The sequence below is a fragment of the Sinocyclocheilus grahami genome, unplaced genomic scaffold (genome assembly GCF_001515645.1).
Source record: "Sinocyclocheilus grahami isolate Dianchi unplaced genomic scaffold, SAMN03320097.WGS_v1.1 scaffold121.1, whole genome shotgun sequence".
Lineage (NCBI taxonomy): Eukaryota > Metazoa > Chordata > Actinopteri > Cypriniformes > Cyprinidae > Sinocyclocheilus > Sinocyclocheilus grahami.
In genome coordinates, this window is record NW_015505300.1 from 502,667 (window position 1) to 519,080 (window position 16,414).

General features: G+C 36.3%; 1 protein-coding gene across 3 annotated transcripts; it reads right to left on the minus strand.

Moving 5' to 3' along the window:
• Positions 1-1,862: 1,862 nt before the first annotated feature.
• Positions 1,863-16,165, minus strand: LOC107589819 (serine/threonine-protein kinase OSR1-like). Of its 3 annotated transcripts, none has more exons than XM_016278358.1 (18): positions 15,895-16,165; positions 10,752-10,864; positions 9,599-9,707; positions 9,344-9,485; positions 9,172-9,227; positions 8,700-8,809; positions 8,492-8,593; positions 6,244-6,377; positions 6,067-6,115; positions 5,437-5,502; positions 5,233-5,355; positions 5,094-5,132; positions 4,898-5,011; positions 4,704-4,771; positions 3,943-3,995; positions 3,765-3,833; positions 3,603-3,667; positions 1,863-3,511 (listed from the first exon to the last, which is right to left on the minus strand). In XM_016278358.1, the coding sequence occupies exons 1-18, from the start codon at positions 15,962-15,964 to the stop codon at positions 3,437-3,439; spliced, it is 1,557 nt and encodes a 518-aa protein (XP_016133844.1). In that variant the 5' UTR covers positions 15,965-16,165; the 3' UTR covers positions 1,863-3,436. The 3 variants fall into 3 exon arrangements, with proteins under 3 accessions (XP_016133844.1, XP_016133843.1, XP_016133845.1); XM_016278357.1 differs by lacking the exon at positions 15,895-16,165 and adding an exon at positions 15,166-15,436; XM_016278359.1 differs by lacking the exons at positions 8,492-8,593; positions 8,700-8,809; positions 9,172-9,227; ... (2 more) ...; positions 10,752-10,864; positions 15,895-16,165 and adding exons at positions 12,017-12,118; positions 12,225-12,334; positions 12,697-12,752; positions 12,869-13,010; positions 13,124-13,227.
• Positions 16,166-16,414: the final 249 nt, after the last annotated feature.

Genomic DNA, 16,414 nt, shown 5'->3' on the forward strand with positions numbered 1-16,414 from the left:
TATATATATATATATATATATATATACTGTATACACACATACATATACACATGCACACACCCACATATATAACACTATATTATATGATTGCGCACAAAACACAGTGAAATACATCTAGATTTAAAGTTTTCAAAACTAAACCAAAGGGAACTTTAGTACTTTGGTTCTAAAGTATAACAATTCATAAAAAAATAGTGCTGACAGTAAGTGTAACGTGTAACTCAACAACACAACACTAGCAATAAACCAGAGAAGTGCCACAGAGGACTATTATGGATCATGAAGCACTTTCACTATATTTCACAATTCACTAAAGACAAGTCTGCATGGAAAGTGTCATAATTTCATTCTTTATTGATTATTATTAAAAATAATAGGGTACACATGCACTGAAAATCCCAAAAAGTGAAATACAGTGTTCTACTATTGTCCTTAACACACCATACTGAGAGTGATGGTAATACCTCCATTGCGGTTGTCGTGACAATTAATTCCTTGAAGTTCAATAAGATAAAAACATGATTTCTTTTTTTTTTTTAAGAATCTAAAAAAAAAAAAAAAGCTTTGAACTGAAAACACTTAAATATTCCACTGAAATGCAGCAAATCCCTCATTTGAAAGAACTGCATACATTTGCTTGGTGTGAAAACAGCCTTCCAGACTGCTGACAGAACAGAACGGTGGAATGATCTCAAGACAACTCACCTCAACACACAAACATCACCACACAGAAATATGAGCATGTAGAGATCAACAAGATCTGATGTGTCTATCTGAAGACAAATCATCTTATTTATTAATAAGTATTTTGTAGGGATTTCTACGAATGAGAAACAAGATTATGATTTCAATTTTCAAAGTGCTCCGTTGAATTACTTCCAATAAATTCCAGAAAAGGACCAGCCACTTGTGTACACGACACGTGACAATAAATTCATTATCACTAACATGGTGAGAAAGAGGAGTGAAACTTGAGGATTTTAAATGTTTTACAAGAAAAAAGGCAAAATATTTGAGGCTTTTGTTGAGGCTTTAGAGAATCATGACAGGGCCAACAATTTAGACCATCAAAGAAATGAAATCATTGTGTTTAGGCTTTGACTTGACAGTCTATTTAAAGTATCTGAAACATCTTTTTTAAAAAAAGTCCACAATGATTATAGTAAGGTGGCATGCCATTGTAATGAGTTGTTACCCATTTAAACACAAAAACACACACAAAATTGACATACCACATGCATTCCTTCCAAGAGTCTCATAAACCAATGACGAACAAAGACAGCAAGGCAGAAACTGAAATGTAGGAAAACAATAATAGCCCTCCACTGTTGACAAAGTAGAATTCAGAACACAAACTATTCTCAAGTCATGCTAATGTAATCATTTAGGGAATACATTTTTTTAGTAATGAAACACTTCGACTGTGAACAAAGAGAAGCCAACAAAAATACATCAGACAAACCACCACTTCCACTCCATAGAAAGGCCAACTGTGAATGGTATGTACACTGTTTATATTATATTTATAAACGACACCAATTTGATTATTTACATGTTTTTTTTCTTGATCAAGTACTCATTAAGATGCCCCACCCACATTCATTGTTGTATTCACACTAAATATATATATATATATTTTTTTAAAGAAAAATATAATCCAGTCATTTGCACATACACACAAGTGCGGAAGTAACAGCGAACGAATCACTGACCATCTTAAAATGTACTGTTTGTTGGAAGCCAAGGAGAGAAAATAACGAGGGAAAATAAAAATGAAATGGAGTGTAGAGCCTCAGTAAGAAGAAAAAAAAAAAAGTTAATGCCAAAAATACTGGCATTATGACCATGTCATTTTGTTTTTAAAAGGTAAAAAATAGCAGTTGCATGTGAACACATTTTCTGCCTATATAACATGGAATCAGACATCAGTCTGCAGCGGAGACAGATGATATTAAGCAAGAAGATGTAATGAACTTAAATATTTACAAAAGACACAAACAGACCCACAAATTCAAATTCAATGGATCCTATTGCCAATATTACTTGGACATGGGATGAGTCCTAAAGTCACTTTTCTTTTGTTTCTTGCTGGTCAGTGACGGAGTCCCATGCTTCACTGGTCTTCACTTCATTAACAGTGCTTGCAAGGCTGGCAATGTATTGCAAGTCATATTTTTCCTTTTTTCTATACATATATTTGCATTCAGTTCCACGTATAGACTACATTCCAGCTTTGTTTTGCTTATAGATTGAGAACTTTAAAAATGCGTTTAAAATCTCCCATTGAATAATAGAATATTGAGAATTCAAAACATAACTGTCAGTGATTTTACCAAAAAAATGTTAATGCTAATCATTTACTGCCTTGCAAGCACTGGAATTTCCTTCAAAGAAAAGAAAATTATAAAAAACTAAAAATCTGAAATCTAGTTCTGTAACACTATCCAAACAGCTGCCACGATACTTAACAGATATGCATATAAATGAAACTTATAACATTATGCTCAATCAACAAAATTGCATATACCCTCTTTCCAATATAAAGTGAAACGCACAATTTCCAGAGAATTACAATTGTTTTCTGAAACAACAGCATATGCATCCTTTAAGAAAGAGATCAATTTGATGAGAACTCTCAAATTCTTGTTCATGTTTTTTTAACAAGCTCAATATCTAATTTCATCTCTTTCACCTCCTGTTTTCATAAAGAGCCGGCAAAATTAAGTGAGAGCAAAATGATCAGCATATCTTAAGTTACAAATCATTCATGCAGTCTGGCATTAGCCCATGCAAAACGATGGGAATGTATCCCGATAGTAAGAAAGCAGCTGAAACGTGTAACTCTGAGGTGCAGTGCACAGGTGAAACATGTATGACGGGGTTGTGGGTGACATGGCTCCCATGTTTACTGGATAATGTGTAAAACCATACAATGTTGATCGCTCCAAAATGATGGACCATATTACAGAGTGATGTACTGAACAGCTGACTTTATAGGTGTGCCAACATGCACCCTTAAATGCTATTGAATGACAACCCTCCCCTCCACCCTCCATTGAGGTACACAGCTGAAAGCACACACAGTAACTCATTCATTTCACAGATGAGATCCACAGCTACTGTCTACCTACAGTTGTAAATTCAGTAGTACTATCGAAAGTAAGGCATTCTTTTGACATCTACCAGTATTAGGAGTTGGTTCAGATTGTGCAAATGTTTAAAGCAACAGAGAAAGCAAAACATACATGAACACTGTAAACATCTGAGGTGCGCTCCTATGAAGAACTCGGATGCAACATTTGTTAATCCTATGCGGTGTCAGGTTCCTTCTGTCTCTTTGGCAGTAGTGGTTTCTTTAGGCCAATGAAAGCATTTACAATGCACTGTTGTGCAAACAAGTCTGTTTTTTTTCCCCGTTGCTGGTAATACTTTGTTTTTAACTTATACTCAGCTGAGCGAATCCCATGAGTTTAACGTCATCTGGAATTTCAGAGCTGTCCACTCCCGATGCCTAAACGAAAGAAAGACAAACATAGTGCCAAATATAAAACAACACCTCCGATGAGCAACTGACCGCTGCATCACATCATCTAATAACTTACCAACTTGAAAGTGACATTTTTGTGGGTTTGTGGATCGTCAACGATTTTCTGCAAATTGGCTGCAACTAAAAAAATGCATAGAAGTTAGAAACACTAATTATTTTCAGCTTTTGTCTTTTAAGTGTCAAGCAGCAATTTAATTTTTTATCTCGACAAACTCACCAATGACTAAGTCTCTCCCATCCACCAGTCCTGCAGACACAAGCTCCTGAGACACTCCATCAGCTGTGTCTGGATATAGAAGACATTAAATTAAACACATTTTACAAGCTTTGTGATTGAGATTACAGTTTTTCTTATGTGGTATTAGCAAGTCAATCGAACAATAAGCTGCACAAACCTCTCCCAGGCATGAACTCAAATCTGATATCGTTCAGCTCTTTCTTTGTATTCCTGTTGTTAAAAAAAAGAAAGTGAAAAAGTTTAAGAAATAAGACATTATCAGAAGGCATTTTGATTATTGCAGAACTGTAAGGACCAGTGTTATTGTAGTACCGTATTATTTAACATACTAATATTGTATTTATTCATATTTTGAATTAGCTGTTATTTTCACATTTTTAGTTTTCATTTTAATCTTAATGTTTTGATCATTTTTAAGAATATTGTATGTGCTTATGCCATTTTTATCAGTTTGATTCAATATTTCAATTGAGTCATTCTTAATAGTCGTTTTAATGCTTCCACTTTATTTCAGTTAGTTGCCAAGGCAACATTTCTGACTTTACGTTTTTCATATAATATTTCTATTTTATATTATTTCATTTATATAACAAATACAATTTTTAATCGTTTTAGTTAACAACAACGCTGTAAAGCCCATGCTTTCAACCCTGCACATTTACATCACTTTTTATTTCTCAGTTATAACCTGAAATATTTGTATTGTCATTGAAAAGAAGGAATTATATCAGTTTAACCCAAAAATCTTACTATTACTGTAAGTTACTGGGATCAGTGCTTGCGTTTACTTTTTATACAATGTAAAAGAATGGGTGAGCTAACGCAACCATGTGGAACAACTGTACTAACTGGCCTCAACAGTATGGTTAATGCTTAACTACTGGATCCATCTGGTTAAGTCACAAAAATGGGAAATACCTTAATCTTAGTACCAGGCTGATGGGGATTTTGGCTGAGTCCTGCCCTGTTGTAGTAGGTCCACCAGCCTGTAGGGATACAATTTCAAGACCTAAAGTCAACCCGTCCCTAAATTATGAACCAAGTCCACTTGTTTGGTCTTTCTCACTGCTGATACTGTTGTCACACATGGGACTCTTCACAGCAGAGCTCACCTGGGAGCCTGGAGAGGACGCTGATATCGTGGCAGTGTCATCCGCAGCATGGGGCACTTCAGACTGTCCTGCAGCTGCTGGCTGCAGGAAGCTTGATGGATCTGCTGGAAAGATCTTTGAAAAAGGCAGAAACAAGATTTTCTTAAGAATGGCTTTGAGCTAATTCAGAAAGTAGGAAATGGAACTGAACTCCCACCTCCGCATTTTGTACAGCCTCCTCCTTTACTCTTGGTGACTAAAAAAAGACAATTGAAAGACTTAAAAAATGCTTTATACAAATCCACAGACTAGAACAAAACAGACGTTAGGTAACGGTGTAGCAGATGAGTATGTACCCGTAAAGCGGCTACTGCTGCTTTTCCTTCCTCACTCTCCAAGTCCAGCTCATCATCACTCCATTCCCACTCTCCATCCTCAGTCTTGTGTAGTCGACCGCTGGAGCCCGGAACCCTCCGCACCTATTTACACAAACAACAAAATTCTTGAAGCACAACTACAAACATTTCTGTATGATATTTGTCAGTAAATTTGTCACCCACCTTCCTTGATCTCTCTCCTATTGTTGGCGCCCTGTCCAGCAATTTTTCTTTCAAGTATTCATTGTTCTGTGAAGGAATTGTGGGAAACAAAATTCTAATTTCATAGTAAGCTACAAGCCAGCGGACAACAAATCTATTGCATATTTATAATTAAGTTCTAAATATAATCATTATATTATATCATTATATATTATGAATAATTCCACAAATGTAATATTTTGGTGAAAACTGTGAGATCAGGTTATTCTAATAATAAATTTGAGACAATAAGTACAGACAGCATCCTCTGTGGGTCATAATGCAGCACTGCAGTGCCGTACAGGCCTCTGTTTACACACTGACTACAGTGCCACTGAGCCACTAGGAATGAAAGTCTGCTGAGGCAGCACTGCGTTTGTTACAATATGGGCTGTATCCCATGAGCAGGAAATGGCCTTTAGGAACTCTAATCCTGAGTATTTGTTACAGTAAAGCAACATGCTGGACCAAATGTTTAGATGACAATGATTGTAGCCAAACTTAATTATTTGGCCTGCTGGATGCAGCAATTATGTAAAACAGACTGCCCATTTGTGCACTTAGATTACCAGTAAATGAATGTTCTTTACAAATTCGGTTACAGTATCTCACCTTGGCTTTTGTGAAGAACTTGTGTTTTAAAAGTTCAGCAGCCGTAGGCCTGTTAAAGAACACTGAATATTAATAATATGACCAAAAACTGTTGGTCTCGACAGTTTTCTGGCCACAACGTCATAATCAAAGATTCCAAACACAGAGTCAGCGAACTTTAGGGAATAATTGCACTACCGTTTTTCTGGATCCTTCTGGAGGCACAAGTAGATCATCTTCCGAAAAGATTTGCCGTATTTTTTAACCATCTCTTTATCTGTAACTCCAGTCTCTAGACAAGGAGGGTCATTCTGCAGGGTTAACATGAGAACCTAAACCAAAAAAAAGGGAGAAATCAAGAAAGACCCAGACAAATCATTACGGTGGAAAAAGTACAGACAAAAACATTAAGCAACCAGAGGCTCCGTGAATTGAATGATTATTGCAATAGAGTGACTCATTTTTGAAGGCCAACCCAGAAGTTAGATTTACCCTGGATCCCTTTGGCAAAAGGCAAATAGGATTTTTCCATTAGCTTTTGGATTATTGCAGAAAATAAGACTTTGTGACAAACAAAAGATCATGATTCTTACACATTTTGTTCATCAAGTTGCAGCTTCTATTAATTTTGAAGCCTAAATACAATTCAGCAGAAGTAAAAATTTGAAGTTAGGTTATAAACAAACAGCACTGTAGTTGCATGACTTCAACGTCAGCACTACTAAGCTTTTGACAAATCTTAAAATCTTTATTTAAAATCTACAAACTAAGTTGCAATGTTTGAGTTAGAATAATTAGCATGAGCAGGAATATAAACACAACAAGGCTGTAAAAGAAGACTACGGAGTAGGTTTTCCTGTTCGGCGTAATGAGGTTTAATGTCCTTGACAACCTCTGTGGTCCTATTTAGCTACTTATTAGCAACCACCTTTTTTAAGACACATAAGCTTTAAAAAAATAATGATTGAGGTATTCCTTAGGGCTGCACGATTATGACAAAAATCATAATTGTCGATTATTCCCTTGAAATTGTAATTCCGATTATCACAATTTACATTGAATGATGTTTATACCATTGTTTGATGCAACTGCATGCCGCATTTTTATATGAAAATAAACAAGCCGAAAACACTCTAACTGAAAAACCTTTAGTGCTTTTCTATAGTATTAAGGCTCAAATGTCAAATATACATCGGATTGGTTTCTTCTTTAAATGATAAAATAGTAAAAATATGAATGGTATTATAATGTTATACTAAAACTAAAATTAAAATAATGGGAAAAGCCCTTAAGATAACACGTAGAAAGAAGCACGCAGCACGCAGAATCTTAAGCACGCAGAATAACATAAGGGGACTTTAGATTAATTGCCGCTTTGAACGATTACGTAATTGTGTCATTCATAATTGTAATCGCGATTAGAAATTCGATTAATTGTGCAGCCCTAGTATTACTGATGTATTTTATGTAGCATAAAACATGAATTTCAGCTTGTGTTAACTACCAATCTTAAAGGGGTCATATGATGTTGCTAAAAAGAACATTATTTTGTGTATTTCGTGTAATGCAATGTGTTTATGCGGTTTAAGGTTAAAAAACACATTATTTTCCACTTACTGTACATTATTGTTTCTCCTCTATGCCCCGCCTTTCTGAAACGCATAGATTTTTACTAAACTCATCGGTCTGAAAAAGCGAGGTGTGCTGTGATTGGCCAGCTATCCAGTGCGTTGTGATTGGCCGAATTCCTCAAGCGTGTGACGGAAATGTTACGTCTCTACCATATTGTGATGCCTGCAGCACTCCGCTTCGTCCACGGTGAAAGCCGATCCGGCGATCGACAGCGCGAAGTTGTAGTATTTCCTCAGCGACCAGCACGGATCAGCTCCAGGCATGATGAAGCAGATATCATCCTCTTTTGGAAGGCCAAACAAAGTAGTTTCGCTTTCACAACGAAACACACAGCGCCTTCATGACATAGTGGCAGCAGCGGCAACAATACTACAGCGAGAATAAAAGTTATGCCTTCTTTCTTTGCGTGAACATTTGGGCGGCATTATGCAAACCTTCCCAGATAGTGACGTAGGTATGTGGGGGCGTGTTAGAACGAGCCGACGAGCCGTTGTGTGGTTGACTCTTATCTTTTATAAAGAATATCTCTTTGGATTTGAGACTTTAGTCTTTGCAACTTTACAACTTTACAGTATGCACCAAGAGCTTGTAACACTCCAAAGAGAAAGGAAAAATTGAAATCGCATCATATGACCCCTTTAAGGCATTTAACCAAAAACCCATTCAAAAAACCCACTGACTTCAGGACGATGGAATCAGAAGTGCAAAATGCCAACTCGTTTCCAGATTTTCTGATCGTTCCTGCATCACTCTATTGGCAGGTTTCATAGCAGACTCTCCATAAACTGAAAACAAACAATGACTTGCTGCATACCTTCATTGGAGGATATTTGTGATATGGAGCAGCCCCGGTTGCCAGCTCAATAGCCGTAATCCCAAAACTCCAGATATCAGCTTTGAAATCATAACCCCTAACCTGTGATTGAGCAAACACATTATAATGATCACATTCTGTAACAAAGCCATTCAGTTTCCAAAATATAGGTAAAAGGCAAAGTAGGAACAAGTGAGACAACACTAACCTGCTCCATCACCTCAGGCGCCATCCAGCATGGGGTTCCTACAAACGTCTTCCTCACTTTGTTTCTAGTCATGTCTCCACCAGTTGCTAAAAAGGCACTAACACCAAAGTCTTCGGGGAGAAAAGCAGACATCAAAACTCTCAATCGTCTGACCCAAGATCACTGCAAGTTGTGTATTTATTATATACTTTTCATGCCATTCAAAGACTTTGAAAGCAAACAGAATTATATTGCCTCTTTTCCTGTTTGCTTCTACCAAAAAAAAATTTTGTTATACTTTTTTCCCTCCAAGTATAACATTCCGCATAAAGTACATAAACACTATGAAGGCAATCAAATATTACATCGAAATAAGAATATTTTGCATTCCTTCGAAATAATAAAAAAAAACTGTTTAAATCCTAATATTAAGCTAATTACTTGTCAATAATCAGAAGAAGACAAAAATAATGTATTGACAGTGGAACTCCACCTGCAATTTGAACAGAGCCGTCTTCTCCTAAAAGAATATTTCCAGCCTTCACATCCCTTTACAGAGAGAAGTACAGGTCAGTGTATTGCTCAGTGACTCAAAATGAACTCAAGAATGGAAAATGAAGCACATATAAATGTAATTATAGACAGACACCAAACCATCCATATACCTGTGAATCTGGCCATTTTTGTGCAGATAATCAAGACCTTCTAGCACCTCTTTTAGTATGGTGGCAATGCTGGCCTCATCCATGACACCCGATTTGTGCTCCCCTTTGGAAATTATGTACTTGATAAAATCAAGAACTGAGCCTGAAAACAGACATGAATGGGAAGATTTTGTATTATGTTTTACTTTATTTTCAATAACTTTCTTGTTGTTATTGTTTATTCAAGACATGCTTTTAAACGATGAACTAACTGACCACCACTGAGCAACTTCATGACCAGCCAAAGCTCATCCTTGACCACAAAGGAAGTGTAATAAGACACAATATTTGGGTGATGGCACTGGCTCATTGCCTGGATCTCTTTCTAAAAAAATAAATAAATAAAAGCAGGAAAGAAAATGTTAGGAAGCAGTAAATGTTTAAAGCTAAACAGAGGTTTCTAAAAGACAATAATGGTAAGTAATTGCAAACAAAAGATCCCATTCAGATCACTATGAGTGCTCAACCATGTCCTTCTGGGTCAAATTACTTCAAGATGTGGCCATTCATGAGTTTTATTCTACAGAACTGAAAGAGACATTCGGTGAATAGAAGTCTTTCAATACAGATTTACACCAAACTAAATTAATTGATTTAAATCTATTCTACATCATAAAAGGGCACCTTTTCTGTATAAGTGCAAGTGTAGTTAGCTAGTCTGGTTTCATAGGCCATTCTAACTCTGATAGTTTAATCACAAACAAGAAAAGTCTTTCCTTGTGTCTGTGCCAGTTTAATCCTCCTCTGATTGACAGAGTGGCTGCCTTGCACATGACCGAGTTACATCATGACCCCACCATTTTGCAAAAAGATCATTAACTGAGGGAAATGGGACAGACCCTTCGTCAGATGTACATTGCATATTTTCTAAAACTTAAATATTCTCAGTCAATATTTGTGTCTATATTTACTGGAGTTTGTCTCAACCTCTGCAGTTTTCTTGCATGCTTGCAGAATAGCATAAATTACTTAAATTATTCAATTACCAAGAGATTCAACTAATCTATTTTTGTTTGAAGAACATTTGCATAATGCACAGATTCTGTGTAGACAGAATTTTTAATTTGGAATATATACACACACATATACATACATACATACATACATGTGTGTGTGTGTGTGTATATATATATATATATCATGTTGTAATTGCGGGAAAGATTAATTTTACTCCAATGCACGATTAATTATGATTAAACAACATAGGCTGCAGAGGCTGCAGAATCATTTATAAGGAAACATTACGCTTCTAAAGAGAGCCAGACGAATTAACTACCATCCATAAATAACCAGTTTAAGCAGAGACTCCATCCTAATCAAATACCTTTAGGTGGTGGGTCTTATTTTATGAGCAGTAAGCAGACATTACCAGAAGCTCATCCATGCTGGTCTGGCATTTCTCAAGATTGATGCGTTTAATGGCCACCTTCTCTTTCCTGGGTTTGCAATATGCTGCCTGGACCACAGCTGTTGCTCCACTCCCTATATAACAGCAGAAAAAGATCAAAAAGATCAATTTAAATCAGATTTGGTAATACAAACAAAAAATCTGCATATGAAATAACATGCATTACTAAGAAAATATTATAGATGACAGATGCAGAGGATTATAGTATTCACAATCCATAGATGAAATGAAAAGTGAAAGTGCGTTCTTAGGGAAAATTTTGACTTTTTCTTTTTTAATTTTGGCAGAAAATTTTTCCTTTTTTTTTGTGGAAAATCTTTGGAATTGTAATATTTTAAATAAATCTAAACATTTCATAAATCTATTTTATACTGGGTACACAAAATAGTTACACTCAGGACTTTAAGGAAAAAAATGTCCCCATTAAAAATGCTAAATTTAATCTCAGTGCCATTTAAGCATAAAATAATTCATTGTTTGTTAACAGGCTTTCATTTTGTTGTGAAGGCTCACTCCCTATTGGTTGAACTTCGTTTTCGAATGACATTGGAAAACACTAGTGTCGTCATTGTGATGTGACCGGTTTCCAGAAAATCTAGATCTCAAGATCTATGCATCACATTATGTTGTGTGTGGGCCAGTTTCAATCAAGACAACCTGCTTTAAAGATATGCAATATACTATGGTTTATTTTTGTTACGAAGTTACAAAGCAAAACGTGCAAAGGCCTCACGTGTATATCGTTTACATGTTGGCAGAGCCTGGTTACTCAAAAGTAATACATTTTTAGTAGTTAAGATCAGGACTGATGTTGGTTTAAAAAAAATCTAAAGTGAAAAATTACTAAACATTTTTTAGGTCAATTTTTTGACATTTTTGTCTTCTAAGGACCTGAATTAGGTAGGTGTGGTTGACTCTTATCTTTTATAAAGAATATCTCTTTGGATTTGAGACTTTAGTCTTTGCAACTTTACAGATCTTCTTTATGCACCAAGAGCTTGTAACACTCCAAAGAGAAAGGAAAAATTGAAATCGCATCATATGACCCCTTTAAGGCATTTAACCAAAAACCCATTCAAAAAACCCACTGACTTCAGGACGATGGAATCAGAAGTGCAAAATGCCAACTCGTTTCCAGATTTTCTGATCGTTCCTGCATCACTCTATTGGCAGGTTTCATAGCAGACTCTCCATAAACTGAAAACAAACAATGACTTGCTGCATACCTTCATTGGAGGATATTTGTGATATGGAGCAGCCCCGGTTGCCAGCTCAATAGCCGTAATCCCAAAACTCCAGATATCAGCTTTGAAATCATAACCCCTAACCTGTGATTGAGCAAACACATTATAATGATCACATTCTGTAACAAAGCCATTCAGTTTCCAAAATATAGGTAAAAGGCAAAGTAGGAACAAGTGAGACAACACTAACCTGCTCCATCACCTCAGGCGCCATCCAGCATGGGGTTCCTACAAACGTCTTCCTCACTTTGTTTCTAGTCATGTCTCCACCAGTTGCTAAAAAGGCACTAACACCAAAGTCTTCGGGGAGAAAAGCAGACATCAAAACTCTCAATCGTCTGACCCAAGATCACTGCAAGTTGTGTATTTATTATATACTTTTCATGCCATTCAAAGACTTTGAAAGCAAACAGAATTATATTGCCTCTTTTCCTGTTTGCTTCTACCAAAAAAAAATTTTGTTATACTTTTTTCCCTCCAAGTATAACATTCCGCATAAAGTACATAAACACTATGAAGGCAATCAAATATTACATCGAAATAAGAATATTTTGCATTCCTTCGAAATAATAAAAAAAAACTGTTTAAATCCTAATATTAAGCTAATTACTTGTCAATAATCAGAAGAAGACAAAAATAATGTATTGACAGTGGAACTCCACCTGCAATTTGAACAGAGCCGTCTTCTCCTAAAAGAATATTTCCAGCCTTCACATCCCTTTACAGAGAGAAGTACAGGTCAGTGTATTGCTCAGTGACTCAAAATGAACTCAAGAATGGAAAATGAAGCACATATAAATGTAATTATAGACAGACACCAAACCATCCATATACCTGTGAATCTGGCCATTTTTGTGCAGATAATCAAGACCTTCTAGCACCTCTTTTAGTATGGTGGCAATGCTGGCCTCATCCATGACACCCGATTTGTGCTCCCCTTTGGAAATTATGTACTTGATAAAATCAAGAACTGAGCCTGAAAACAGACATGAATGGGAAGATTTTGTATTATGTTTTACTTTATTTTCAATAACTTTCTTGTTGTTATTGTTTATTCAAGACATGCTTTTAAACGATGAACTAACTGACCACCACTGAGCAACTTCATGACCAGCCAAAGCTCATCCTTGACCACAAAGGAAGTGTAATAAGACACAATATTTGGGTGATGGCACTGGCTCATTGCCTGGATCTCTTTCTAAAAAAATTAAATAAATAAAAGCAGGAAAGAAAATGTTAGGAAGCAGTAAATGTTTAAAGCTAAACAGAGGTTTCTAAAAGACAATAATGGTAAGTAATTGCAAACAAAAGATCCCATTCAGATCACTATGAGTGCTCAACCATGTCCTTCTGGGTCAAATTACTTCAAGATGTGGCCATTCATGAGTTTTATTCTACAGAACTGAAAGAGACATTCGGTGAATAGAAGTCTTTCAATACAGATTTACACCAAACTAAATTAATTGATTTAAATCTATTCTACATCATAAAAGGGCACCTTTTCTGTATAAGTGCAAGTGTAGTTAGCTAGTCTGGTTTCATAGGCCATTCTAACTCTGATAGTTTAATCACAAACAAGAAAAGTCTTTCCTTGTGTCTGTGCCAGTTTAATCCTCCTCTGATTGACAGAGTGGCTGCCTTGCACATGACCGAGTTACATCATGACCCCACCATTTTGCAAAAAGATCATTAACTGAGGGAAATGGGACAGACCCTTCGTCAGATGTACATTGCATATTTTCTAAAACTTAAATATTCTCAGTCAATATTTGTGTCTATATTTACTGGAGTTTGTCTCAACCTCTGCAGTTTTCTTGCATGCTTGCAGAATAGCATAAATTACTTAAATTATTCAATTACCAAGAGATTCAACTAATCTATTTTTGTTTGAAGAACATTTGCATAATGCACAGATTCTGTGTAGACAGAATTTTTAATTTGGAATATATACACACACATATACATACATACATACATACATGTGTGTGTGTGTGTGTATATATATATATATATCATGTTGTAATTGCGGGAAAGATTAATTTTACTCCAATGCACGATTAATTATGATTAAACAACATAGGCTGCAGAGGCTGCAGAATCATTTATAATCTAAAGTGAAAAATTACTAAACATTTTTTAGGTCAATTTTTTGACATTTTTGTCTTCTAAGGACCTGAATGTTAGTTTTTCTTTTAAATCTGATACTGCTTAAAAAAAAATCAAAACCAATGTTGTTGCTATTGACACACCCAATATAATCCAAAAATAGCTAGATAAGACAGATAGATAGATAGATAGATTCTGCTCTTAGCATTTAGTATATGCAAAATAACTGACTTTTTGTGTGTGTTTTCCTCCATAAAACACAGTGATTTTATTATGTAAATAAACTGTCGTTTAAAGTGTTAAAGACCTGAAAATGAATGAATTTTTAGTACATGTAGTTATGATCAGGACTGATGTTGGAAAAACTCATTGAAAGTGGGAAAAATGTATAATAAATATATAATATTTTAGGACCTCTGTGTAACTTTTCTAAATAGATGCACATGGGTTAACCATTATAATGGAATGCTCGTTATTGTTCCCCTATATTGTTCCACACTTCCTTTTACATGACAACTTCCCTCGCCAAAGGGAGCAGAAAAGACCAAACCCAAATGTCCCCAGGACAAGAAAATTAGCTCTGGTTATGTGTATTTATTAGTTAACTAGTTAGTTAAAGTGATCTCAAAATACATCAAACTTTCATCTAGATGACAGCCCATCTGCATGAACATTATATGAAGCAGCTTGTCACTAAACTAGCTAGCATGTTGTCAACTGTAATGGTTCTTAAACCACCAAGCAGCCCATATATCATGTATAACGTTATATCACGATGAAATCCCCAAATCAATCAGTAAATCAGCCATTGTCCGCAAAGCATTACAGTCTGCTGGCATGTCGGGTGGCTAGTTAGCATGGCTAACACAGACTGAACATCTTCCCGGCGCGATGACTCAATTACTGATGGAGATCAGAAATAACACAGACCACCAGGCCCCCCGAGATCATAACACAGATGTCTTAATCTCCGTTATTCTATCATTGCTGAAATCTAGATGCTGATGTGTGATGGTTTAGCTCACCGATCACCTCCTGAAGCTCATAGTCATCCTTGTCGATAGACCAAGGGTGAGAGCTCGGGTCTTCGGACATGACTGCAGTCAGATCACGACAGCCGTACGCTAACGTACACTGCACGCTTACACGACAGCAAGAGCTGGAAAACGGACAACCGGGATTTAGGCTCGATGTGCTTATGCTGATTTTGCCGACCGCTCAGTCTCAACAGCCAAACTTTGCCAACAGAGATGGTGACCCCGCCTTAGGCGGAAAATGCTCTTCCTCGTGTCAAAATCTTGGAGGCAACCAAAATGATGCCACGTAACGCCACCTACCGGTCATCACGCATAGTCACAGGGGAGACCAGCACAAGTAGATTGCGTCCTCAGTCACTCTGACCATATTAAAAATGTCCCTTTCTCTTTAAAATCGTAAGGGTTTGTTATACTGTTGTACTTAACATGAGTCCTTGTATGTAACTATTTACTGCACTTTAAAACAGAAAATAATGCTAAAGTTAAAAAAACAAAAACAAAGAGTTACTGGATTAAATGTAGCTAATATTTGAAAATATTTACAACATTTTTTATACACGATCCTTTTATATGAGAAGTAAAAGAAACGAATGAGTAAAAAGTATAAAATAAATGAAAATGTATTTACTGTATTTACTGTTAAAAAATTAAAAATGTTTTTTTTTTTATTCTATCATTGCTGAAATCTAGATGCTGATGTGTGATGGTTTAGCTCACCGATCACCTCCTGAAGCTCATAGTCATCCTTGTCGATAGACCAAGGGTGAGAGCTCGGGTCTTCGGACATGACTGCAGTCAGATCACGACAGCCGTACGCTAACGTACACTGCACGCTTACACGACAGCAAGAGCTGGAAAACGGACAACCGGGATTTAGGCTCGATGTGCTTATGCTGATTTTGCCGACCGCTCAGTCTCAACAGCCAAACTTTGCCAACAGAGATGGTGACCCCGCCTTAGGCGGAAAATGCTCTTCCTCGTGTCAAAATCTTGGAGGCAACCAAAATGATGCCACGTAACGCCACCTACCGGTCATCACGCATAGTCACAGGGGAGACCAGCACAAGTAGATTGCGTCCTCAGTCACTCTGACCATATTAAAAATGTCCCTTTCTCTTTAAAATCGTAAGGGTTTGTTATACTGTTGTACTTAACATGAGTCCTTTGTAGTAACTATTCACTGCACTTTAAAACAGAAAATAATGCTAAAGTTAAAAAAAACAAAAACAAAGAGTTA

Coding starts and splice junctions, on each gene's coding strand:
- LOC107589819 (XM_016278358.1), bottom strand. CDS start 15,964: ATGTCCGAAGACCCGAGCTCTCACCCTTGGTCTATCGACAAGGATGAC. Junction 5,133..5,232: donor CAGCAGTAGCCGCTTTACGG/GTACATACTCAT, acceptor GTCTTTTTTTAG/TCACCAAGAGTAAAGGAGGA. Junction 3,512..3,602: donor AAAATGTCACTTTCAAGTTG/GTAAGTTATTAG, acceptor TCTTTCGTTTAG/GCATCGGGAGTGGACAGCTC.